This window comes from Raphanus sativus, chromosome 9 (assembly GCF_000801105.2).
Source record: "Raphanus sativus cultivar WK10039 chromosome 9, ASM80110v3, whole genome shotgun sequence".
Classification (NCBI taxonomy): Eukaryota; Viridiplantae; Streptophyta; class Magnoliopsida; order Brassicales; family Brassicaceae; genus Raphanus; species Raphanus sativus.
The window spans coordinates 27,828,037-27,854,915 of NC_079519.1; the positions used below are offsets into that span (position 1 = coordinate 27,828,037).

Consider the following 26,879-nt stretch of genomic DNA (forward strand, 5'->3'; position numbering starts at 1 on the left):
CGAACTATTGGACTAAACCTCAGTTCCATATTTCCGGAAGGCCTGACCCTGTGCCCACAACATTTTGGTATCAGAGCTCAAAGCTCCTGAATCAGGTCCATTCTATCCTTGCATCATTCATTTGCTTGCATTTGTTTTCATCTTAAATCAAAAAAAAAAAACAGTTTTTGCATTTTGTGTTCTTTGTTCATCATAAAATTGAAAATCATAAAAAGTGTGAGGTAGAAGTCGACCAGTTGTTTAGTTTGATTCATTTCAATCATAAAAAGAAAAGAAAAATTTGTTTGCATTCATTTAGCTATTTGTTTCCATTTTTAAAAAAAAAAATTTCAAAAAAAATCTGCATTCCATATTTGTTTCTTATTTTGATTCTTGCATTGCAAAGTTAAAAAAAAAAAAGCATATCATTTTAATTTCGTGCATATCATATTTGTTTCATCATTTTGGTATTTGCATTTATAAAAAAAAAAAAGTGTTTGCATTTATTTGTTTCCATTTGAAAAAGTCAAAAAAAAAATCTGCATTTTAAGTTGTTTCCATTTCTGTTTGCATTGCATATAAAATCTGAAAATTCAAAAAAAAATCATCCTAGTTCTTGTTTCATATCATATTAGTTGAACCATTTCGTGCTTCCATCAGAAAAAAAAAATAAAAAGTTTTTATTGCATAGTTTATTTCATATCGGTTCATAATTGCATATTTCTCGGTTTAGTTTAAAGTTGCATTATTGCATTGGGTTATTTTGGTTCAATCAGACTTCTCTATTCTTCACTTGATCTTTGAAAGTGGTTTCAGGAAGCCATGGTAGGAGAAGCACACAACCAATATCAGATGGCCAAACAGAACCAACATTTGACAGCTTTGCAAGAGGTTGAACAGATTGCTCAGTTGAGGAAAAGGAGAAAGGCACAAGGCCAACGTCCACAGCCAGGAGAAAGAAGATTTGGAGATGCACCAGAGGCTGTCTATGTCGAGCCCAAGCCACCAGATCCTTCAAGGATCAATCAAACCCCAATTTCTAAAACCCACAACCATTATGTTGTTAATTCTCATTTTGATTATAACTCTTTTGCTAATAAAGTTGAGCTCTCTAAATTTTCAGGAAAAAGAGGTTATCTTAGATGGGAGAGAAACCTAGATGAATGGTTTCATTACAACAACATCATGAAGGAAGAGAGGCTAGCTTATGCCACTGATCTACTTAGAGAAGAAGCCTTCAAATGGTGGGTTCAAGAAGTAGATGATAGATGGTTTTACAAGGAGCCAACTATCAAAACGTGGGGAGCACTTAAGAAAGCCATGAGGTATGAGTTTGCACCAGGTTATACAAGATTTCAGATCAAGGAGCAGTACCCAAGGAGGTATCCAACTCATGGTTCCCAAGAAGCAAGAGAAGCTGTCCAAAAAGAGGGTCAAGGAAGCTTGCCTCAACAAACCAAATTTCAGCCAAACCAGGGGCACGCCATTGTCCATTGCTTAGGCCAGAAAAGTGACATCCTAAAGGTTATGGAGGTGAGTAAAAACGTCAGCCAAGACACCTTGAGCAGACCCAAAGAAGAGCTTAACAAACCAGTACTTCAAGCAAAGGCTATGGTAAGTCCTATACTTGATAAATTGGTTTATATATCATCTCCCACTGGTATGAGTCACTTGTCTTTGTCCAAGGATATTAAGACAGGTCTTGAGGTCCATAAATACATGACCCCCACACCCTTGTTGGAATCAAGGGTTGTCCATGATTTATTTCCAAGAAAAATGGAGATTCCAAACCAAAAGAAAGAAGAGGCATCAACCCAAGGTAAGTCTTCTAACTTTAAAAATTTAAAAGATCAGACATGTTATAGATGTTATAAAAGAGGACACTTTGCTGTGACTTGCCCCACTAAGCAAGCATTGATACAAACATCACTAGAAAAGAAAACAGATTTATCTATAAAAAGTGATAGTTTTATTCAATCTGATTTATTGGTTCAAAATTCTGGTATAATGCACTTGTTTTTGCCAAGGAATTTTGATCCAGGAATAACAAAAGAAAGAGAGCCTAGAGGAAGAGATCCCACGTCCCTAGAAAGGCACACCATCATCATTACATGTGCAAAACAGAATGAAAGAGAAGCTGGCAACAAAGAGAAAATCATACTTCAACTTTTTGATGCAATCAAAGTAAGTATGAATTTTAAATATTCTGTTTTTAAATCTTCAACCACAGATATAATGCATTTGTCTTTGCCAAGAAATTGTTTTTCAGATACAAGACAAGAAGGATATCACACCCAACAAGATAAAAGGGTGCAAGAAAGGCAGCCATCAATCCAAAGCTGTCCAAAGAAGAATTTAATTCTTCATCATGCTGATGCACCTATGGTAAATTCGACCATATCACATTCTGTTTATGAAACTCCAGTATCAGATATAATTCACTTTGTCTTTGTCCAGAATGTTGAGAATTTTTCAGGTTGCAAAGAAGAAAGCTTAAAAGAAATCCCACCGGATAATCTTTTATTACTTGGAGAATCAGTCCCAAAGATGATCAACCATGAGGTTACCACTAGTGTGAAGTACCATGAACTCCAGAAGAGAAGAACTGACACTATCCAAGCCAGAGGCGTGATCATTTCCCATCTTTTTAAAGAAGAGCCACCAGATGCACAATCCATTACCAAACCAAAATTGTATCAAGGTAAGGTTCTAAACTCCCAAAGGAGAATGAAACCTGACTTGCTCTATTGTGGTGTATCAGGTTATCCAGTTTTGAGGTCAAAACCTTCACAAGGGGGAGGGGATGATGAGGTCATCAAACAAGTGGTTGAACCAGAGGTCAACCAAGCAGTCCAAACCGGCCACTTTGGAGGTACCAGCGACATAGGTCCAGTCCACGGCGTATATCTCGACAACCAAAAAGAGTTTTAGAGTGAAACAAATTTTAATGGACTCTACACTCAAGAAGGAGTCCAGCCCAATTGGAATTTCCAGAAAAGCTTACCGGACCAAGGAGTTATGGATTTTACAAACTGGAGGTTCTCCAGCCCATCCATCTGCGAGTACCCGACTTTTGAAGGAGATTCAAGCCCAATGAAGAAGCGGCCTGAACCAAATCCAATCATAGGATTCAAGAGGAGTCTTTCATCTTTCCAGGAAGCCCATTATCAGGCGAAATGGCCACGGAATTATGAAGTTATGAACCATTCTCCAAAACCGGTCAAACAAGTTCTACACCTGCCTCAATTGGAAGCTAACCGGGTCAATCAGCTTCAAACCAGACATTGGCGTCCAGGAGATCATTTCAACCAATCAGGAGGTATTCAAGAAGTCCTTAGCTACACCAGAACCCAGGAGATCAGTTGGTTTAAGGAAGACTCACTTAAATCAAACCGAAGCTATTTATGGAAAGATCGGACAATCTTTCGGTTTGATCATTTCCAACCAAACCAATTCCGACCAGAAGACAATAAGATCAGTCCAAGACTTCCAGAAGACATTATAGTCATTCAAGAGGATTTCTACAAGTTCATACCATGCACCAGCCATCATAGGATCAGGAGGATCCCCATTAACACCAAGCTGCCTTATTTGGAGATTCTTGCATTCAAACTCCAACAGCTCTTTTTCCCTGAGTTTATGCACGACCTCAGCACCTTCCAAGCTATCAAGAAGATTCCCAGGAAGCTCACTTATCCCCTTAAACCATCCAGGTTCAAGAAGATTTCAAGATACAAGATCATCTCTTTGCAAAGACCACAAATCAAGCTAAATGCTAGTTTCATGGAGCCATCAAAGCCTTTGCTTCCAAGATTTTTATTTCAAGTTTATTTCTTTCCTTTAGTCATTTTTAGACTGTTAGAGAGTCCCAAGGTCGAGCCTATATAAGCTCAGTAGTTGTCTTGTAATAAAATAACCCTTGAATTTTATGAATGAATATGCAGTTTTTCTAGTTTTTCTTAAAACTATTATCTAAGTCTTTTGAGTGTTGTGAGAAGCAGCTCTTGAGCAACCTGACTTATCAAAGCATCCTTACACAGAGCTTTGTGGCGTCCTTAATCCCCCCATCATTTCCATCTACTGATTTGCCTTGAGAGAGACTTCAGTCCAGCAAGCAAATCCCATATCTATTCATCTTCCATCCATTGATCTTGTTGAGAGTGACTTCAGTCCAGCAACAAAGATCCCATCTCCATCAATCTATCCCTTTTCTATTTGCTTTTATTCTTTTTATCATTCTGATTCATATTCATATTTGCTTCTGTTTGCATCATAAACTTATAAAACTCATAAAAAGGTTCACTCTTTGTTTCAGGTACCAATCCGAACTATTGGACTAAACCTCAGTTCCATATTTCCGGAAGGCCTGACCCTGTGCCCACAACAGTAGGGATGGTAGAGCTCTCCCTTCTCTCTAAAAATTTTTGGGAGAGAGAGACTCGCGGTGGTCTCGATGCTTCTTCTTCTCTTTTTTATTGATGATTCTGGTGCACGGTGGTCTCTTCGACATGGTGTAGCCGGCTCCGTTTCCGGTGGTTCGCGTTTCTCATCGACGGAATCATCCGGCTTTGATATACTCCGGCGGTTTATGGTCAACCGGTCGGGTCTCGTTGTTGTGATTGTAACAAAGATGTGAGGTTGGACGAGCTCTCGATTATATCGATGGATGCTCTCCGAAGTTTGAGGGGTGTGGCGTAGCTAAGAACTCCTAAACATCCGATACAATCGTCGGAGGTGGGGTTTTGGCGGTTGGGGATGAGTTTCCCGGCAGTTTCTGGGAGTAATTTGCTTTGTTATGATTTGATGACATAGTTTGAAGTCGGGAAAATCGTGTTTCCGAGATTGATGGGTGAATTGTTGGGCAGAGTTCAACGGCATTGAAGATTTTTTCCGGAGAAATTCCGACGAAGAGCAGCGGTCTTGCGGCGGCGAGACACGTGTTTCAGAGTCTCGATGCGGTGATAACACGTGGTTGTCTACGCGTTTCTCTTTAGGACACATGTTTAGTGGGCGGCTCGGGTTTGGGTTTAAGATTTTTTTGGCTGTTTGTGTTTTTTTTGTTTTGTCCGGGTAGTAGACTTTCGTTTGCAAAATTCATGTTGTAACTCTTTGTTGGGCTTTGGTTTGGATCAAATATTATATCAGACGGAAAAAAAAGAGAAAAAAAAGGAAGACGGTTCTACGAACCTGCATAATTCATCATTATTTAAGATGTATTTATATAGTATACGCTTTATTTTAAAATATAGTATACCGATAGTTGAGGCTTTTGAGAAATGTTTTTTTTTTGGGTTAAGTGGGAAGAGGACCCCCCAATCCATGTGCAACGGCAATATTCTCGGTTGGAGACCTGTTCAAGTTTCAGAAAAGGTTAAATGCTCCAGTCATTAAGTTCGTGTAATCTCACTATCTCTAAATAAAATAATTTATCACTTTAATTAATGTATACTGTATTTCTTAGAAGAGAATCATACGTGGCGAGATATCATTGAAGGAATGACTCAGAATACCGTGGTTGGCCGGCAAGACAAAAGACACGTTATTGTTTCCGTTAGTTTGATGACGAGTAAGATTAACACGTTAAGGGATAGGATAAGTTAATTTAAAATTTATTAATGGGAAAATGATAAAATAATAAATATCCGTATACGCTAGTAAGGTAAATGGTAAGGTTAAACGGTGGATATCAACTCCACGAAAGAAATAAAAGGAAGGTAAAAATTAATGCTATAAATAAATATATTTTTGGTTTAAAAGGGAACAAACGGTGGTGGAGATGTAAGAGTAACGGCGTTAAAGAAGAGAAAAAGGGATCCGGAAAAGGCTAAGGAGCGGGCGTCTATTAAAAGAAACAACGGCTCCTATCTTCCCCTTCCTCTCCTTTGGTAGACAAAGAAAAAAAAGAAGAAGAAGTTAATAATCTCCGAAGATCACTTTCTTTTAAATTGTGGTTTACAAAGTCTATCATTTTCCTAAACTTCGTTAACGTTTGAAAAAGGAGATCCAATCATGAATTTGTAGGCTTTTTGTCCTTGTTTAAGTCTCTGTTATAGGTTTCAGGAAGGTGTTGGGGGTTTGGATCTCACGATTGTATTTACATGGAGGGGTGTCTCTTACTGATGCCCGTTCCGACAGGATCTTTATGTTTATGTTTAGATTAGAGAGAGAGAGCGCTATAGTTTTTTTTGTAATTGAATAGGAAATGTCTGTTGCTGATGTTGTTGCATTGACCCCAATTCACAGAGGATTAGGGTTTTCGTTTGCTCACAACTACTACTACTACTCACTCAAATCAGTTTTGGTGTTCCTCCGTGTTCCTTCTTCTTCAACCATGCCTATGCTCATCCTCGACTCCGACGTCAAACTCAAGATCCAGACCGTGTGCAACGGGCTCCGCGTGACCAGGCAGAAACTCGTTTTCCGCGGCCGAGAGCTCGCGAGAAACGCCTCCCGTGCCGCCAAGGACTACGGCGTCGTCGTCTCGGATAACAACAGCGTCTTGCATTTGCTGCTCAAGAAGGTCTGCGATCCTCCTCTCCTCGTCACCGTCGTCACCACAAACGGTAAAGTCTTCGACTTTCACGTCGATCGCCGTAGGAACATCGAGTATCTCAAGAAACGGATCTCCAGAGAGGTCAAAGGGTTTAGTGACGTTGTTGATCAGGAGATCTTCTTTAGAGGGGAGAAGCTTCGTGACGACAGAGTCATCGACGGGATCTGCAGAGATGGAAGCTCTGTCATCCACTTGCTGCTCAAGAAGACGGCGAAAACAGAGGATGTTTCTATTGGCAAAGACTTCTTGTTAGAACCTCTGCTTCTCAACCCCGCTGTGGAGTTACCTCAGGTTATCGAGGATATGATTAACCGCACGGTCGAAGGGTTAAACAGTGGGAATCCACCAGTGAGATCAGCTGAAGGAACGGGAGGGACGTACTTGATGCAAGATTCGTCAGGTCTCGACTACGTCTCTGTCTTCAAGCCTATGGATGAGGAACCTATGGCTGTGAACAACCCTCAGAAGCTTCCTCTGTCTTCTGACGGTCAGGGACTGAAGAGAGGTACTAGAGTTGGAGAAGGAGCGATCAGGGAAGTTGCAGCTTACTTGTTAGATCATCCTAAAAAGTACGGACTCATGGGTTTGGGTTTTGCTGGTGTGCCACCGACCGCTATGATCAGAAGCTTTCACAAAGTTTATAATAACCCAAAGGGTGTTGACAGTTGTAGTGCAAAAGATGCCAAAGTTGGTTCTTTGCAAATGTTCATGAAGAACGATGGGAGCTGTGAAGACATTGGGCCTGGAGGTTTTCCTGTGGAACAAGTGCATAAGATAAGCGTCTTTGACATCAGAATGGCGAATGCTGATCGACATGCCGGAAACATATTGACAGCGAAAGGAGAAGACGGCAAAACGGTTCTAATCCCCATTGATCATGGCTATTGCTTGCCAGAGAATGTAAGTTATCTTCTTTATTAATGAGTTCAACAATCAGCTTCCAAGTATTTATTGAAATGGGGTCTTTTGTAGTTTGAAGATTGCACATTTGAGTGGCTTTACTGGCCTCAAGCAAAAGTCCCGTTTTCTGAAGACACTGTCAACTACATAAACTCCCTAGACGCTGAACAAGACATTGCGCTTTTGCTACTCAACGGTTGGGACGTCCCTGAAGCTGTCTCACGCGTGCTGCGTATCTCCACCATGCTTCTTAAGAAAGGGGTTGAAAGAAAGCTAACGGCGTATCAAATCGGAAGCATGATGTGCAGAGAAACGGTGGACAAAGACTCTGCGATTGAAGAGATAGTGAGAGATGCTCATAACTCGGTGTTACCTGGTTCGAGTGAGACTACGTTCCTTGAAGCTGTCTCTGTGGCCATGGAACGTCGTCTGGATGAGCTAATTAAGTAAACTTTTCAAAGTACATTGTAAAGTATGTATCTATATGTATGTTTATGTTTGAAATAAACGATGATAGGCTCTTCATTGGATAATTTTTTTCTTCCATGAAAGAAGCCTTTTAAGCTTTTGTGTTGGTTAATCCTAAAGCATAATAAATAAAACCGTTGGGTGTGTTTATTAGTGTTGTTCAGTAAAGGATACCAAATGGTTCAAATCAATCAAACTCAGGGCTAGGACGGATCCGGATATCCGAGAAATTTGAGATATCCAGATTCGGATTTGTCGGATCCGTAAATTTAGTATCCGGATACGGAGTTGGGGTTTTCGGTATTCGGATTCCGGATATCCATTTATATATCATACTATCCAGATCTGGATCCGTACAAATAATAAATAAAGTGAAAATAATAATTGTAAAATTAAAATATAGTATTATAAACTAGTTTTATGAATACATATTATTAATATATTAAATAAAATTATTAACAAAAGTAAAAAGTTTTAATATATTTTATGAGGTCGGGTATTTGGACCTAGAAATTAAAATATCCGGATCAATATTCGGTTTTGATGGATTCTTGATTTTACTATCTAGATTTTTTGATTCAGATGCTTAGGATATCTTATTTTCGAGTAAATCTGGAACGGATCATCGAATGCCGATACCGCGCAGGAAGTCGGAGGCCTAGTCAAAAGACTCCAAACCACCTATTGAAATTGTAGATACAACAATGGGCTATCTCTGTTCTATGGGCCTAGACGAGACCAGGGACCCAGTAACTAGTATTAGGGGTTTCTCTGTCATTTCAATTTAAGGGTAATTAGTTAGTTTTGCAAGCTGGATGCAACTGAACTACTAAAGTAACATAATAATTTCACCGAGTGTGCTCATTGATGACAAAGGAAAAACACAAAATTACACAAGTAGTGAACCAGAAAATCTCACTGAAAAATTGATTTTATAGATAGACCATCTCTCACCCACTACAATGTGGAAAGAAAATTACAAACAAGAATTGATGATCATGTGACTTTGGAATCTTTGTAAATCAAAAATTAAAAACATTCTTGATTAATGTAATAAGCGAAATGAAAATATGTAACCGAAGTCTTAAATGTGTGTTGTTTGTTGTCTTTAAAAGATAGTATTAACAAGTCCACAGCTTTTAGTTCAACACTGCCTTAATAATAACAAACCCTCAGGCTCACACTACTCTTCCTCACTATCACTCTCTATCTTCGATTCTTCGTCTCCAAAAAGACTCTCTCCGATCTCGAGCAATGGCCAAGCCTCACGGTGGTCATCGTCGCCCTTCGAACCGTACAAATCTAGCCTCTTGCGCCGTCGCCACCGTCTTCTTGCTGTTCCTACTCGCCGTCTTCCTCATCGTTTACTTCACCGTCTTCAAACCAAAAGACCCCAAGATCTCCGTTAACGCCGTCCAGCTTCCGTCCTTCGCCGTCTCCAACAACACCGCTAACTTCACCTTCTCTCAGTACGTCGCCATCAGAAACCCTAACCGCGCCGCTTTCTCTCACTACGACAGCTCCATTCAGCTCCTCTACTCGGGTAACCGAGTCGGGTTCATGTTTATACCCGCCGGTAAAATCGAGTCTGGGAGGACTCAGTACATGGCCGCCACTTTCACCGTTCAATCTTTCCCCATTTCTCCTTCTCCTTCCTCCTCTGCCATCGCCACCGTCTCTGCTGCCGTGGTTCCGGATTCTCCCGTAATGCCCGGTCCTCCGGATTTCACTGTCACCCCGTCTTCTCCGAGGATACCAGATTCGCCGGATTTTCCCGGAGATCCAGAAACGCCGGAGTTTCCGGGTCCTCCGAGGAAGCCAGGATCTCCGGTTATGCCGAGAAATCCAGGTTCGCCGGAGTTTCCGGGAAATCCTCCGATAGATCCAGGCTCTCCGGTTGTTCCAGGGAATCCCGGGTCGGGTTTTCCGAGAAATATGGGTCCGCCGGGTTTTCCAGGAGTCGGAGCACCTCCGGGATTTCCAGGGATCGGTGCTCCGCCGGGATTTCCAGGTACCGGAGCTCCGCCGGGATTTCCGGGAACCGGAGCTCCGCCGGGTACGCCGGTGGGATTCGGGGGAGTGACGGGGCCAACAGTGGGAGATGGATATGCGAATCCAGGTTTCGGGTACGCGAGTCGGGTCGGACCAACGATGGAGATAGAGTCGAAGATGGAGTTAGCGGGTCGGGTCAAAGTGCTGAACGTACTTACGCATCACGTGGTTGCTAAATCAGATTGTCGGGTTACCGTCTCTATAGTCGATGGTTCTGTCTTGGGCTTCCATTGCTGATTAATTTCCCTATTGTATTATTTTCTTTATTTCGTTTTTCTCTCTTTAGTTTCTTTTTTTTGTCCCTAATTTGGTTTTTGCGACGTTTGAGAAAACTAATTAGAAATTGTAAAAAAACCGTAATTTTCCCATTAAAAAGGAGTAAGTTTATATTCAATGCTCGTAACTCTGAAGATTATTTTCCAAGATGAATATTTGAGAAAAGTGAATTTCACTTTGCATATCTTCGCATCCAAGAGTGTTTATAGTTCATAAAGCAAGAGAATATACCAAAAAAGAAGTAACCAACTTTTGAATTTGTATTGTTCTTTATAAGTATTGAATAGATCTTTTGAATTTGTAATCTCAAGAAGTCAAAGAAAAAAGAAAACAATAAAGAAAAAGTAATTTGAACAGTGAAGTCACATCATTGTAGAGCTCCCACTATCCTTGAGATTTGTGTAATTTGTTTTCAGTATATCTTTAGTACTTTTCTCATAAATTTTCTTCCACAATTCATTCAAAATAAAAAGACAATCTGTGGGACTCATTTGGTCACTGTCCTCCTTGTAGACATTTATTGTGTGAAGAAGAAAATGACAAAGTCAAGAGATTCTGTAATACAAAACAGGCGAAACCATAATCGAATAAAAATACTTAATCAAGTTCCTGTCGAATACAAATAATAATCCCATAAATAACATGAAAACAAATAATTTCCTAAGGAAGATGATACAAATCCAATATATAAAAAAAGAATCCACTTAAGTTAAGCCTAAGCGTATGAACGTAAATATATAAAAATTACAAGAGAAAGCAAAGCATATATGAATAGACAAGTAAGCAGCTTACTCACTGTGTTTTTGCCTACAAAGCGTAAGAAACCTGAGCATTGAATATGGATCTGAGCGGTGTGTGTAAAATAAATGCCCAAGAAAAAGAATGGAGTGTGAGTTGGATTTAGCATTTTCAGTTAAGCTCTGTCTTCTGTTGAAGGACCGTAACCGAGAGGATTGTTGCTTGCCCAGTTCCATTGGTCCCTACACATCTCGTCTATTCCATACTTTGGCCTGTCCAAACAAACATTTTTAGTTTCTTCCGTAACAAGAGGGCTTTGCCCAAAAAAGATTTTAAAACATATTCTCAGGTCGTTTTACTTACTTCCAGTTTAGTTCACGTTCAGCTTTCTCGGTTGATGCGTACACCGTCTCTGCATCACCTGGTCTTCTTCCAACCTTCACCACTGGGATTTTCTGTACCACATGATTTCAGACTATCAAGTCCAAGCGATGTAATAGATCAAAGCACTCTAAAAGTTTTTGTGTGTAGACAGAGAGAGAGAGAGAGAGAGAGAGAGAGAGAGAGAGAGAGAGAGACAAGTGATGTTACCATTCCCGAAGCCTTTTCAAATGCATCAACCATCTCCAACACCGTTGTTCCTTTTCCGGTTCCTAGGTTGTATACCTCGCAACCTACCACAAGATCCAAGTCACACCACTGACCATATATATATATATATAAAGAAGCAGAGATATGTATTGGTCGAAACATTGAGCTACTTTGAAAAACCTTTACCTATTTTAGAATCTTCTAGCTTTTGAAGCGCAGATATATGGCCATCAGCTAGATCAACAACATGAATATAATCTCGTACCTGCAGTAGAAAACCCACGGAGGAATCAAAACTAAGATTATTAGATAACAAAAATATTAGTAAAAGTGAAGTTTGCGGTCAATCCTCATGTTACTGCTTACTACTGAATCAAAGACGGCGAAACTAACAAAAAGAAAAGATGATGAAGCTTTAATAGTCTAGTGACGACAATTACACCTAGGATTTAGAGCAACCAGTGTCTTGGATTCTAAATCAGTGGATAAAAAAAATCAAAATTTACATGATCTGTGGGAGAGCCATAAGGTCTTATATATATAAGAGTGATGCAGGGATTTAAAAGCCTTACACCGGTGCCATCTTTAGTGGTATAGTCGGTTCCATAAATCTTGAGGTTAGGAAGCCTGCCAACAACGACTTGCTGGACATAAGGCATGAGGTTATTAGGAGTGCCACAAGGATCCTCACCAATGCGACCGCTAGGGTGAGCACCGACAGGGTTAAAGTATCTGAGCATAATGATTCTCCATTCAGGATCACCACGTTGTACATCACGACAAATGTCCTCAATGAAGAGCTAAAAGAAAAAAAAATGAAGAGAAATAAATACCAATGAAATATATATCTACAATAAAAAAGAGGCATTGATTTGAAAAGTACCTTAGTTCTAGCATAAGGACTCATTCCGGAGAGAGGGGACTCTTCAGTACAAGGAACCTCCTTTGGCCAGCCGTACACAGTAGCCGATGATGAAAATACAAGCTGATAACAAATAAAGATGATTAACACAAGTCCACACTGCAGAAAAGAACATAAGAAGAAGGGAGGCATACTTTTTTACAACCGTGTGCGGCCATGACTTCCAAGAGAGTAATAGTGCCAATCAAGTTATTGTTATAATAGAGAAGAGGTTTGGCTACGCTCTCCCCGACTGCTTTCAATCCAGCAAAATGCATCACTGCATCGAACCTACATTACAGCGCACAATCAGCCATGAATCACGAATCATCATTCGATGTAGATCAGATCTTAATCCTACATCTGTGATCTCAACTTTTCCGATCAAATTAAAGGATCCATAAGATTTGATTGCGTGGAAATGCTTATATAAGAAGAACTCACTTGGATTGGGAGAAAAGCCTCTCAAGCGCGGGTTTATCGCAAAGGTCCACCTGCAGTTGCAAAATTTTTCTCAGATTAACCGATAACAACATTTCAATCAAATCAATTCAAACCGGAATCTAAGCAAATTTCTCTCTCTCAATTCAATGTCATGATCAGCCAAACACAGTCATCAAGAGAGAGAAATGGACAAACCTGGTGGAATGTGAGATTATCTCCACGATCTCCGGCGAGCTCCTTGACGCGTTGGATCGAAACGAGGGATGAATTGTCCAGGTTGTCGATTACGACAGCGGTGTATCCCCGGAGGAGAAGCTGAAGCACCGCGTGACTTCCGATGTAACCAGCACCTCCGGTGACCAGAATGTTCTTCACCATCGCTCCAAGAGTCGATGAAGAAAGAGAGAGAGAGAGATGAGAGAGAGAGAACAGAGAGAATCAAAAGAGAAGCTTCTTTACAATTAATAACACAAACAAGCTCCCATTTGTTTCTGTATAAGAAGAGGACTTGAGAAGAGATGCCACGTGGCTTTTTCCTTTTCCCTTTTTGTAGGAAACTAATTTTAATGAAATGTCACAATTTTCTTAAGAAAAGTCGCTTTGCGTGCTTAGCAACTAATTACCCAAAGAAACATAAACATAAAAAAAAGGTGAACAAAAAAAACACAAAAAAGAGCACAAGGGGAGGAAAAAACAATTCGGTGATTATTAAACTATACAGTATATTTATTACATAACACATCTATAATTAGCAAAGAGAAATTAACTTGTAGCGACCGACACAAGAAACCTTTTAACTTTTAGCGATGCTCCAGAAGTTTTGACCTGTATCACCATGTGATGCTCAAACATTAATATTAAACATTTTCTACAAAATATTGTTTTTATAGTGAAAATATTCCAATTATTAACATTTTTGTAAATTAAAAGTGTAAAATGCCACAACATTCGTCCACATTTCCATATCATTGACGAATCTACAACATTATTAGTGTCATACCTATGCCGCCGAAAGATGATTACTTTGATGAGGTATGTTGTGATGATTATCATATGAAGATGATCATGATGAGGACAATGATTTACTCACCCGTTTTGCTTGTTGATACACAGAGGTTTAAGGTTGAGAGCTGAGAAGTCTCTCTGCCTCATCGTTTGCTTCCGCCTGTAATTTCCATTTCTGCATCTCAAACAAAAAAGCATACACCAAAGTTAAGACATTAAACAACCAAGTCAAGTATACTCTGTTTTGTCCCAAATGGAACTGGAAGATTGCAGTTAATGTGTATATACTTGATTTGGATGTAAAGTGATATTGGAACTATGTACCTACCTCTTCAAGGTTTTCCAGTTCCATGATCTGCTCTATCTGTTGAGCAATGTTTTCCTGTGAAAAAATCAAGGGAATTTTTACTTCTGATTCTTTCATAATTAACTGATAGAAAGAACTCACAGTATTGTTCACTGCCTCGGCTGCAAGAACATCACTGTCCATTTCCACCTCAATCTCAATCATTGATGATATCTAAACACAAGTCAAATAGAAAATGATAACAATTCTTGTTAATCAACCACAACATGAACTTACATTCTAAAGATCTACTCTTTCGTTTACTTACTCTAGCATAGCTATCGATCAGCTCAATCCTTCCCTTTATGGAGTTTTCCAGACTTTCTCGTACCTTCTTTACTCTCGCTCTTCGCGTACTAAATTCCAGTATGATAACACATGTTATGCTACTTATGTTTCCATGTTAAACAATTCCCAGATGATGAGTTTAGAATGATCTGAGATGGGCCTTACCGGTAAGCTGGCTCTCCCACGGCTAATATTTTGTTTTCGAGCTGGCACATTCGAGCCAACATCCACACCTAAAATGGACACACACAAGTTTCGTTATGTTTTTTTTTTCTAAGTCGCATGCTGTGTGTGTTTCAAAAGGTTGACAAGTCTGTATCATGAACTAAATACCTCTTTCTCAGTTGCTTCTTTTAGATCTCCAATGCGACGCTGGAGCACATCATATTGAGATAAAAGTTGCTGCTTGATACCGACCACATCCACTGTCCTTTCAGGGAGCTGAAACCGTGAAATGGATCATGAAAAATTCATTCCCAAGATGCCAGCACACATGTTCTCTTAATGCAAGTAGCCAACAGATACCTGATTTAGCTGAGGAAGGACAAAGGAATTAAGGGTTGCTCCCACTGCCAGTGACGTAACAGCAGCAACTGAGAGTAACTGAGGCAAACTGGGATCAATAATCCCAGAAGCAGCATCTCCGGTAGCCAAAACAGCAAGGAGAGGAATAAGAAACGAGGGCTGAAAGGATTTATCTCCTTCTTTACTGGGAGGTCTTAGCAAAGGCGATTCTCGCCCGTCCTTGTGCTTTGTGAGGCTCATGGGTTCTCCAGGGTAAAGGTTTGGAGATTTGGGGGTAAACTTGAAAGGTCCCACTTGTCTGTAAACATCTGATGGAGCAGCAGATGCAATTGTCACTCTTTCTCCTTCTTGCGCAGGGAGCTCGGCTGTCTCAGTGGCAAACCTGTGCGTTCGAGCTGTGCCTGAAGGAGTTTGTACCTGAAAATCCAATGCAACGGTTAACCATATCTGCATTTTTTTTTGTTCGTTTGAAAAAAGAAACTGATGGGGAGTTTACCACAATAGAGTGCACAGAAGATGTGATTTTGTTCTTGTTTATCTGGATGAGTCTGAGCCCCTTTTCCCACAGAGGAATGTCTTTGCTGCGTTCGGCAGATTGAGCTCCTTAGAAAAAGTGAATATCTCAGCATCAACACCACACACATTTCAATCTTTTTTCCGGTCAAATTACCTAATCAACTCTCTAAAACAATAACAAGCCCCAGAGCTATGTAAAAGAAAACAGAAAGATATTGAAAGAGAACTAACCCGAGCTCTTCTGATTCTATGCTGGTTATATCACCAGAGAAAAGCTCGTATTGGTATCGGCATTTAGCACAGGAGACAATCTAGAGAGACATACTCAGAGAAAAGCTGGTATTATTTTCTAAAAAAAAAAAAGATCAGATAGAGATCATGATTACCTGAACTCCATGCTGAGGTTGTGCAACAGCAATGGCAATCAAACAGCTTGGACACCTCACCACTTTACCAAAGGGAACCTAATATCAATACCAAATATATATATCATGCTTAAAAACATCACCCATGAATGAACCCTAGCCTACCTAATGGAATCATAACTAGTATATTACCTCCTCAGCAGGGGAGATTCCAACACGGCAAATATCTCCGATGATCTTTAGAGAATCAGAAACCCTCAAGGAAGCAGCAAGACCATTGACCAACATCGTGTAGACCTCTACATCAGGCCTTGACCATCTCCATCGATCAACTTCACTCCCACCTGCCAACACACACACACACAAACACAATCACACTCCTAAACTTTCTCAATCAAAACAATCATTCTCTTGCTGAAATTGGAAAAAAAAAAGTGAGATGAGATAAACCTAAATCGAAACTCCCTCGCATGGCGTAGAAAATGGACAACGCAAGCTCCACATTGCCGCGGCTCAAAGCAGCCGAGATGATCGACCGGCAATCTTCGATTCCAACTACTCCGCCGCGATTCGGTCCGAGCCGATCGCTGATCACCTCGAGCGCTTCGTCCGCATCTCCAACGGCGGATACATTGCTCACGAGCTCGTCGTCGAGGAGTGACGACGACGACGAAGGCGTTTCCGAAACATCCGCCGCGGCGCCGGCTCTGTATCTGTTTCGATATCCATAGGACGAATGCAGAATCGATCGTCGTCGACGATCAGTACCGGCCGGTTTGTTCCCGTGAGTGAAGAGAATAGAGCGAAGGAGAGAACGAGTCTCGTGACGGTTATGTGTGCGATATATTCCGGATAGTACGGAAGAAACTAACTGACTGCTCATTGTTTTTGATCGGGAAATTAAAAGGAAGAGAGAGTCACCGGCGGAGGAGCATCGGCGGTTGTCTTCTACACTTGGATGAGGAACGAGAGGCTGAGAAAGAGGGAAGGAGAGAGACCAACGGTCTCGTATGATTTTTTTAATTTTATATCTCTATCTGTTTCTTAGTTTGATTTTGCGCCGTTGATTTTTCGATAAAGGAAGAATCCGACGGTTGATTCATGGGAAATGCTTTTATTAAATCAAAAATTGATTAACCGATTAAAATATAACATGGAGGTGCGGGGAATCGAACCCCGTGCCTCTCGCATGCGAAGCGAGCGCTCTACCATATGAGCTACACCCCCGATTTTGGTTAATTATCTAAACGTATTGTACCTAATGTAATAATAAAAGCAATCACATTAATGGTATGTTTCTTGATAGATTAAAGATCTTATTTCTTAGTATATATGGTACGATATCGACCTCGAGTCTAGTCTATCTAACAACATAAACTGATACAAAAATGTTAATTTTATAATCTCTAGTCACCGTGATTAAACAAAATGCAATATAGATTCCGATGATCATCATAAACTCATCATATATTTTATCTTTAGCATCCTCATCTATCCATCTCTTGGACTTCAGGGCACTCCATGATGCTCTCTAAAGACGGTTCCCATGCCATCGATGATGATAACGATGATGATGGTTTTATGATCCTCTTCTCTAGCTCTACCATAACATCCTTTGTCATCATCAAGTTTCCATCATGATTCCTATTCATTTGGAGCAAAAACATATCCAGTTCATGTCTTGTAAGTACTATCTTCACCTTCGTTCCACCTTGACGTCCATCTTCATCATCATCCCCATCAAGTTTGAATGATATTTTTGCCTTTTCTCTTACCACTATTTTTCCTTCTTCTCCTTCTCCTCGCATCCACCTCTCCATGCAGTTCCCCATTATTACCAAATCAAGAAAAAAAATGACAAATCTCAAGGAAATAAACAAACGTACTTGTTTCTCTTTTTCTTTGACAATAGGTGATTGCCATGAGTGTGAAAACACCTGTTATATATATAGAGGGTCAAATAATTTAATACAATCAAATCTTCTTACTGATTTGTCTTTAAAAGCCTTTAAATTTTCCCAACGACCCTCCATTATTACTATTAGCGACAATGACATATTTGAGAATTTAAAACTCAAAATATATAATGAAGAACTTGTACATTTAAAACTCAGTTTTTAATATCATATGGAGCCTACATATTTGTTTCTTTCAATTATAAAATCTTTTTGTTTGTTTGTTTGTTTTAATTTGAGATATATAAAATTTAAATAAACACTGTATTTAACGTATCGACATGTTGATCAATCAATTGGGCCATAGAATGATAAATAAATATGATACTTTAAAACATTAATCAAAAAAAAAAAATTAATCAAAAATAAATATGATACTTGACTGTTTTTAATTAAATAATTCTCACTAAAAAGACAACCGTCACAAAAGGACAACCGTTAGGTTAACGTCAATATCAACCGTTCGGAACCTGTTGCCCGACAGTGTCACGGACACTATGCAAAGACTTTTGAGACGCAGCTTGTAATATAGGTTTAAATCTTTTTTTTTTAATTTTAACCCAAAAGTGTTTAAAGAGCAAGAATTTATAATTCAAACCCATAGACTTTTTTGATGACTTTTGGGGCAGTGTGAAAATCCGATCACATGCTTGGACCAAATGTGAACACTAATATATCCTCTGAAAGTGTCTTACATGCAAGCACCGAACATTAAAAGAAAACTAAATTGTTGTAAAAAACCAAAGTTGAATTTTAAGTGTTTTACTATGTACAAAATTGAAATTTATGATGCCCATCTCCCTGATATAGTGTTTCTAGTCGATTTAATATTTTGTTCTTGCAAGTTTTCACTATTAATAACTCAATTACAAACATAAAAATGTATATCGATCCCATAGACCACACCGGAAATTAGTTAAATGTGGGGAGACAAGCGCAAGATTTTAGGTATGACTTTCAGGACATGGTCTAATAATTAAATAGCCTGATGTCATACGTGTAAACTGTAAAGTAAACTTGTGAGAAATAATTAATAAAATGGGGCTATAAGTAATTTATGGGCCTAAACTGAAGTCTCTATTTTGCTGTAGAATAAAAATAGCATACTACAACATCTATAAATTAATATTCAATAAATTAATAAATTTGATCAGTTTGAGTTTAGGTCAGTTCAAATTTTGACAAAAATTGATAAAATAACAATCTAATAATTTATTTTAGAAAATTTTATACAAATATATGATTTCATTAAAATTATAAATTAATAAGTTATATGTATACATATTTTATATAAATATAAATATATTATTATATCATTTGTTTTATATTCACAAAAGAATCATTTTTGTATTTTCTTAAACACTTAATATATTTTAGATGACATTTAGTAATGCTACATCTAAAACTACATTTAAGTTTTATGCAATATATATTATATACACCAAATAGTATAAAATTAATATAAATGTCAAATATAATAATTAATGTATGTACACTAAAATAAAATATTTTTCTTATTTTATAATAAATATATCTTAAAATAAAAAAATCTAAATAAAGAAACTTTTGTAAATTAATATTTCTATAAATCAATAAAATTTCAGTATCCTAATATTATTAATTTATAAAGGTTTTACTGTATTATAGTCTAGAATTGATGGAATAAAAATGACTAGAACATAACTAGTAGAATAAATAAATAAATAAATTAGTATAGTTTATCCCTTTGTCATTCTGTAAAATAGTAGACAAATAATTTCCTTTAATTTTCTTCCTTTTCACATTATTTTTGGAATTAGTTTTCTACAATTTTCAGGTCAAATCGCAAAATATCAGAAGGAGTGTCTAGTTCTACCATTTTGTAGGAACTCAGAGGAATGCCTAATACAACCATTTTTTAAGAAGACAACGTAAGAGGAGACTTTGAGCCAATCTGTCAAAACAAATAGACTGAAGAGTTTATCCTTGGAGAATTCAACAGAATAGCCAAAGACAAAAAGGTTATAACTTCTTCTTGGTTATTGTTTGTTTTACTTACAACAATCTTTTTACTACAAAATGGGGTTTTGATTATTGTTATAGCGGAAGGGATTTGAGCTGATCAAATGTGTTCACTTGGACACAGTGCCATTCGACATGGAAAGAAATCTTATCACACCTCTTCTTACAAGAAGAAAAGGCCTCAGCCTCTCAGTTACTATCAGGTCAATTAAAAGTCTCATTCAATTTCATTTTGTTTGCATCAACAATAACACACTCGGGCTACATAATGAAATTTTACAAGGATCTTCAAGGGGTTTTATATTTAATAAAATTCTCTGTATAACCCAAAACGTATAATTTGTTCAGAGTAATTATCTACCAAGATTCGTCACCTTGGGTAGAAAATAAACAATTTGAGGAAGGTTTTATTTTTGAATTTCACATTAATTAATGCTGCTAAACTTCAGTGAGTATGGAAAACAAGTATCTAACAGAAGCTAATAACCATATCACATTTAATTTAAGGACTGTTGTTGAGTTTTACAACTGACCACCAAGAAAGATAAACACACAAAAAGACAAAGGCATGCACATGTTTTTTGAGCTACAAGGAATGAAAAAAACAATCCTTGCAAATTCTCACAAGACACTATCTTTCTTTCTATCTTCCTCACTCTCTCTCTCGCACTATATATATTTATATGTAGCTTTTTTAAAAGCATTGAACTTGGGAGTAGAAAGGGGATGAGCACTTTCACTCTTCTTTAAATTTTCTGAAGAGTGATTCACTCTCTTCACACCTTTCTTCCACCCTTCTTCAACTCTTTAATTCACCCCAAAATGCAAAATGAAGATAAAAAGACCAAACCTTTAAACTTTCTTGACGAACCAGAGGGAAAAACCAACACTTTTCTTCTTCTTCTTCTCACGACCTATACACACTGTGATTCCTTTTGAAGTAGTTGCTGTCTGGTCAAGCCAAAGTGTAGCTTGACACCGCGACGTTTGCGGGAGATGTAGAGTGAATGTAGACGAACTCTAGGGACTTTCCGGATTGCAATGAGTGCATCCAGGAAGGTAAACCGAACGAGTTTCCTGATCTAGAGAGTCCCCAGATTGGTCCGTAGAGATTCTTGATCGAAAGGTTGAGAGTTTTCAGAGCTCTAGGTGATTTGTTAATCACAGTTGTTGAGTATCTGTAGTAAGTCCTTCCCTTTGACACCCACGAACCTGTCATCTTCTGAACTATAGCCACTGGACCAGAAGCTACACAAGTTATCAAACACAGTCGTCAAGTCTCTGTTCAACAGACACACTCATAGTTTCACAAGTAGACAAAAGCACACAAGAGCATACCTCGGACCGGGGAAGTAACTCTCGGTTTACGAATAGGCATTGGTCTTCGAACAACAACAGGAGCAGGAACCACTGCACGGAGATAACAAAAAACAAAAGCAAACAACTTTGAGTTCCAAACCTCTTCCTATGAGGAATGTAATGAATCTAAAGACACAAACCTGGAAGAAGCTGGCTGTAACCAGAATGGCCACTGCTGAGACGAGCAAGAACACCAAGAAGTGGTGCATTGTTGTAAGTAGCAGGCTCAGTCTGCTCGTAGTTGTCTCTCCTGTCAGCGAAATTGTCGTAAGCATCGGGACCGCCAACAATAGCACCAGTGAGGAGGTTGGGATCACTGCCTTTGCGGCTGAACCAGGTGGCGTAACCACCACGGCAGGTGACAAAAGAGCGGTCAACCTTGTAAGAGACGATGGAGGAGCCACGGTGGTGAACTCTCTGAGGGAAATTGTTACCGTAACCAACCATATAGCTAGTAGCTCTTGGGTTGTCTCCAAGGATGTAATCAACCTGTGATTTAGCGAAGGAAAGAAGCTGCGAAGGAGCCACGTTGCCAGCAGAGCATCTCAAGTAGCTTCGAGAGGAAGTCAAGTAATCAGAGTAAACGGTGGTCAAGAAAGAAGCGCTGGTGACAAACTGCATGTTGTTCCAACGCTGTCGGAAGATCAAACCACCAGGAGTCTTCTGAATGTTTCTGGAGCCTTTACCCAACAAGGAGCACATAAAGAAATCAGCTTTCTGTTGGAACTTCTGAAACACAGGCGTGTGACGTCCTGCTTTCCCTTGCATCAAGAACTGTCCCCACACCAAAAAAGAAAAGAGGAACTAAACCGGTTTAGAATCAAACCAAAATTTTCAAACCGGTTAATTTTTTTTAACTATTATTAACAAACCTTGGCGACAAGGGTTTGAACACCAGCGTACTTAACGTCCCAACCAAACTCGGTCATGGACCAACCAGTACCACCCATGGAGTCACCGTTACGACCCAAGTAGTCCAAGTAGAACTGGTTGTTGGATGCTTGGTATAGCCACGCAGCTGCCCAGAGTAACTCGTCCTGAAATTAATTTAAGGGTTAATTATCAGAGACTAAAACAAAGACCATTAATGTCAAGTGGAATCTTACATTGTAACCACTGACGGATCCGTAGTATTTACGGGCGACGGTGATGCTGCTGTCGTATTTTCCTCTGTATTTGTCCGCGAAATCAAACAGCTGTAAAAATTAAATAAAACTGAGTTACGGTGGCAAATCCGTAATAAAACAGATAAGACAAGGTTAGGTTAGAAGTTTTATTGGGGAGTGGCAGGTTCGTTATATGTTGTTGAAGAGTAAATGTTTTTAAGTGTGAAAGGTTGTTACACAGCATGGGGGCACCGACAGCCCCAAGACACGTGCGAACTATTTTTGTTCTTTTAAGAAGAAAAATGAAAAGAGAAAATAGAAACTTGAGATAGATGGCTGAGATCGTTTAGAGAATCGAAAGATTTGTAGAGTCACAACAATGAAAAACCCGTGATGGACGGGGAAGGGACGTTCCAACCTTCTAAAAGAGATCCATACGGGGTCCACTTACGAGATCACAGCACCTTTCCGCATGTAGTGTTTTTTTTAGTTTAGTTTAGTTGTAGACTTGTAAGTAGTAAGCTACTGTGTTTAAATTAAATTCTAAACACAAAAAGAGTTTAGAATTTGCTAACTCCTGTTGATTGGTAACTGGTATAACTGTAGCAAATATTAGAGAATATTTCTTTTAAAGCATTTATTTATAAATTTATTGCTATTACAATGACAACAAAATTAATTTCACAGGTCATTTTCATTACTAAATTGACACCTAACGTGCTCTGAACATGACTTGTAAGTGACTTTCTAGTTTCTACTATCTCTTGACCAGTAAAATAATGTGTGTCAGGAACTTCCCAATGTAACTGCCGGTTCATTACTCTATATGCTAAAGTGCTCATCCTTAAAAAAAGGTAAAAATGCGCCGAAGAAGATAAAAAGTTGCATTACCTGATAAGCGTGAGTGAGTAGAAGCCTAGAGTAAGCAGGGTTAGATCGGCGGAAGACTATTGAAGCTGCGGCCATCGCAGCTGCTGTTTCTCCCGCTAGATCTGACCCGGGATTACTCGGATCTATCATGTAAGCTTTCCTGTCCGTCGTCATTTCTTCCGGTCTCTGCCAACAGTAATGGTCGGTGTTGCCGTCTCCAACCTAAAAATAATAATCATAATTAATTTTAGAAACTAAAACTTGATTATTTTATAAAGAGTGAATTTGCTCAAAATCCTAAAAGAAGTTGGATATTAGGGATTTGCTATAGGAGATGGGGGAAATGGTAGTGATGGGGGAAGAAAATTGGAGGGATTTAGTGTGTGGAATGTAAATAGGGTGAGTTTGGTGTGTAGAGAGTGCAATTATTCTTTTATAAATCTTATAAATTAAATACTAATAAATACCTCGCCGTAAAGGACGTTGGGCTCAGGATGGGCTTTGATGAAGTAATCAGTGCCCCACTTAATGGCATCAATGGAGTGGCCTAGCTCGCCGTTTGCCGCTAACTGATTGCCGTATTCAATGACGCTCCACGCCATCATCGTCACCGTGAAAGCCATCGGAAGTCCGAATTTCACATTATCTCCGGCGTCGTAGTAACCTCCGACCAGATTCACCTGAATTAAAACATACCAAACAACAAGATTTCAGTCAAAAATCGAATGAAACAGGAACAATGTCGGAAACACAGTTACCCAAGAGATAAATGAGACATACGCCGCTGGATTTGCCGTCGTTGAGACCGGAGTGAGAGCGCCAAGTGACTCTTTGGCTACTAGGGAGGACACCAGATCTCTGAGCTTCGAAGAAGAGAAGACTCTTAGACAGAGCTTGGCCATAATCATGACCGGAGAAAGCTACAGGAAAACAGAGAAGCAGTAACAGAGCAGTCACTGATGCAAATTTCTCCATAACTTAACCAAAGAGAGAAGATAAATGCCTGCGAGATTATAACAGCTAAAAAGCGCTGAATAATAAGGCAGACAAGAGACGTAGATATGGAAGAAGAAGAGGGAGTGTGAAGACGAAGAGACGAGCTGAAGTGTTGTATATATGGAAGGAGGATGGAGGAAGCAGGAAGGTACCAAGGGACAGAAAATATTGACAGTTAGCTTTCATTTAATGATTACTTTATTTTCTTTTTTTTTTACTTAGGGTCTAACTGGTGTCCAAGGAATGAAGAGGAATAATGCATTCCTTAATATTCCTAACAAATTTTACCATTCATTAGGAATAGTCATTCCTTTTCATTCCTTCTCATTCCTTTTATTGTAGAGAATTAAAGAACAAATTTATTCCTCACTAAATTTGATATGAAATAACCGTTCCTCATCATTCCCATAATTTTATTCCCATCAATTATTTTCCTTTTTGTTCCTACTATTCCCGAGATGGTCACCAGTTAGACCCTTAATTACACAATGCTTTGTATTTATTGAGTATGCTCATTTATTACTACTTTTTAATTCTTGGAAGTGTTGGTCGAAATTTTGAAATGCACATAATCTATATATACGTTACGACAATGATTTTTTTAGAAATTTTATAAACTAATGTATAGAAAAATTAGTCCTCCTCCTCTGCATTGATCATGAATTAATTGCAAAACAATTATTCTTTTTTCTAATAACGTCAATTGCTGCTTTTAGGAACTCAGAGTACTTACAACAAATACTTTCGAATTTGCAACTATAAATATAGAAAACATGAAAAGAAGAAAGTCATGTGAGTGTTCCCATGAATCTTAGGTCTCATTTCACATAGGGGCGGTGAGGTGGTAACTGAATGTGTTTACATTTACATAAAGTACTACTACTAGAACTAGTTTTGTTTTTTGCAGTAAAGATAGCATTTTGGTTAATTAAAGTTAATCTACAACCATTAATATTATTAATCTATTATCCAGGCGTTACATGGTAAATGTGACGATGTGGTGTTTTGGGGCAAACCAATAAAAACTGAAAAAGTGAAAAGGGTGATATCCGCTTAACAATATGCCCAAACGATCTATAGTTTACTTTTGGGTCAATTCTCCTAAATATCCCAGTTATTGTTCACGTAGCATTTTTTTACAAGGGTAATACATGAAACAACAAAAAGGTTAGGCCGTCTTTCATTGAAATTGGAGAGAAATAGAGTATGGAGTACAAATAAAATAGATTTGTGTGTATGGAGTGCAAATACTCTAATTTAAATACCACGAAACTTGGCATGATTTTTTAAAAGTTACAAACGCTCCATTTGCTTTTGAATATATCTTCACACATTAAAAGGTATTGCGTTTTCATTTTTTTGGCTATTAAAACAGAAAAACAATTAATAAGATGAACTTACATCAACGTATTGCAAAATTACGGAAACAGTCAAGTAATTTGACAAATAGACTTCTTTTATCAAAAACAAATAAAAACGATAACAGGGAAAAGAAAAGGAGGACATAAAAGCAAATTTCGAAAACAAGGAACACGTTGACGATCGGCTTTGACATTTGGTTTTCTGGAAACCATCCGAGTGGTTAACCGTACAACCGACAACTAAACACACTTCTTCCATTTATTCTTTTCGTTTCACCTTACTCAGAGGTTACTTCTCAAGTTAATAAATGTACCATACTTAAGTTTATAAGTTTCTCTTCCTAAACGAATAGTAATAAACATGACCACAATTTACTAATTAAGAATATCAAAATCTTGATAAAATCAAAATAAATAAACATAATACACGTCATAACGACACCAATAGCTACAAATTACAAACATCTACCTAACTGAAAACGTATACTTGTTTATGGTTGAAAAGAAACAACGTAGCATACTTCGCTGGCAAACAGTAACAAAATTAGATGTGCATTAACCATCAATGTAAATGGAAAATGTAATCTTAAAAAAAATCCACCGACAATTTAGCTACTGATAGTGGGCTTTGGCCTGCCTGTAATAAATGTATTTTTGGTGATACGTGAACTCACACTCGGTATACAATAACTAGTTTTGAAACATAATACATCTGTTTTACTTCTGCTTGTGATTAATATCATTAGAGTCCAAACTAATTCCATTTGAACTAAACTCTTACATTTTGATAGGTCCAACCCTGTAACAAAATTTTAATATTAAAATTTTATTTCCGCTTGTAATTAATATTATTAGAGTTTTATTTTGCCCAATCTTGTATTTTTATTGTAACAAAATTCTAAACGAAAATAATGATGATTCATATTGATTTTGGTTATTCAATAATTTCTAAACCAAAACACATTTTAATATGTACGTGGTTTATTTAGTTAATCATTAAAAATTGCTCTAGATCCATTTAATGAAAAAATAAGTTGAATTTAAAAAATGTTACCATTTCAAATTGTGACAAAGAGAAAGGAGGTTAGGGTTGGAAAAGCAAATTTGTTGTGTAATCTATGTTCTCGTTAGGTGATTTCAATAGCTTATAAATCTTCAATGTATCGATCACTTGTAATGTTTTCGAGAAAATATTAATTAACAAAATCTTAAATTTTTCACAGTAAGCAATTGTTTCTAAATTAATATATATGGGACTGGAGTAATCACATAAATCAAAACAGT

The 26,879-nt window shown here is 38.2% G+C and overlaps 5 protein-coding genes, 1 non-coding gene and 1 pseudogene across 6 annotated transcripts; 1 reads left to right on the top strand and 6 right to left on the bottom strand.

Moving 5' to 3' along the window:
* The first annotated feature begins 5,742 nt into the window (after nucleotides 1-5,742).
* On the top strand, nucleotides 5,743-8,055 carry LOC130500366 (phosphatidylinositol 4-kinase gamma 2-like). The gene is made up of 2 exons (XM_056995357.1): nucleotides 5,743-7,432; nucleotides 7,505-8,055. The coding sequence occupies exons 1-2, from the start codon at nucleotides 6,182-6,184 to the stop codon at nucleotides 7,880-7,882; spliced, it is 1,629 nt and encodes a 542-aa protein (XP_056851337.1). The 5' UTR covers nucleotides 5,743-6,181; the 3' UTR covers nucleotides 7,883-8,055.
* Nucleotides 8,056-9,463: 1,408 nt separating this feature from the next.
* On the bottom strand, nucleotides 9,464-10,183 carry LOC130500368 (uncharacterized; annotated as a pseudogene).
* A 625-nt stretch (nucleotides 10,184-10,808) lies between these two features.
* Nucleotides 10,809-13,450, bottom strand: LOC130500367 (UDP-glucose 4-epimerase 4). Its single transcript, XM_056995358.1, has 9 exons — nucleotides 13,098-13,450; nucleotides 12,903-12,952; nucleotides 12,614-12,749; nucleotides 12,441-12,542; nucleotides 12,130-12,357; nucleotides 11,744-11,822; nucleotides 11,558-11,640; nucleotides 11,330-11,421; nucleotides 10,809-11,238 (listed from the first exon to the last, which is right to left on the bottom strand). Exons 1-9 carry the CDS (start codon nucleotides 13,278-13,280, stop codon nucleotides 11,142-11,144), a joined length of 1,050 nt encoding a protein of 349 aa, XP_056851338.1. The 5' UTR covers nucleotides 13,281-13,450; the 3' UTR covers nucleotides 10,809-11,141.
* A 136-nt stretch (nucleotides 13,451-13,586) lies between these two features.
* LOC130500365 (uncharacterized) lies at nucleotides 13,587-16,952 on the bottom strand. Its single transcript, XM_056995356.1, has 13 exons — nucleotides 16,398-16,952; nucleotides 16,140-16,291; nucleotides 15,969-16,046; nucleotides 15,814-15,893; nucleotides 15,563-15,647; nucleotides 15,067-15,483; nucleotides 14,875-14,982; nucleotides 14,707-14,774; nucleotides 14,522-14,609; nucleotides 14,356-14,427; nucleotides 14,236-14,289; nucleotides 13,993-14,082; nucleotides 13,587-13,727 (listed from the first exon to the last, which is right to left on the bottom strand). Exons 1-12 carry the CDS (start codon nucleotides 16,828-16,830, stop codon nucleotides 14,020-14,022), a joined length of 1,698 nt encoding a protein of 565 aa, XP_056851336.1. The 5' UTR covers nucleotides 16,831-16,952; the 3' UTR covers nucleotides 13,587-13,727; nucleotides 13,993-14,019.
* A 149-nt stretch (nucleotides 16,953-17,101) lies between these two features.
* TRNAA-CGC (transfer RNA alanine (anticodon CGC)) lies at nucleotides 17,102-17,174 on the bottom strand. Its single transcript has one exon. It is a non-coding gene; the product is annotated as a tRNA-Ala (tRNA).
* A 40-nt stretch (nucleotides 17,175-17,214) lies between these two features.
* Nucleotides 17,215-19,090, bottom strand: LOC130500369 (uncharacterized). The gene has a single exon (XM_056995360.1). It carries the CDS (start codon nucleotides 17,777-17,779, stop codon nucleotides 17,435-17,437), a length of 345 nt encoding a protein of 114 aa, XP_056851340.1. The 5' UTR covers nucleotides 17,780-19,090; the 3' UTR covers nucleotides 17,215-17,434.
* Nucleotides 19,091-20,373: 1,283 nt separating this feature from the next.
* Nucleotides 20,374-24,326, bottom strand: LOC108837012 (endoglucanase 6). Its single transcript, XM_056995355.1, has 8 exons — nucleotides 24,019-24,326; nucleotides 23,706-23,918; nucleotides 23,260-23,460; nucleotides 22,369-22,458; nucleotides 22,135-22,299; nucleotides 21,403-22,036; nucleotides 21,242-21,313; nucleotides 20,374-21,151 (listed from the first exon to the last, which is right to left on the bottom strand). Exons 1-8 carry the CDS (start codon nucleotides 24,211-24,213, stop codon nucleotides 20,859-20,861), a joined length of 1,863 nt encoding a protein of 620 aa, XP_056851335.1. The 5' UTR covers nucleotides 24,214-24,326; the 3' UTR covers nucleotides 20,374-20,858.
* Between the last annotated feature and the right edge of the window lie 2,553 nt (nucleotides 24,327-26,879).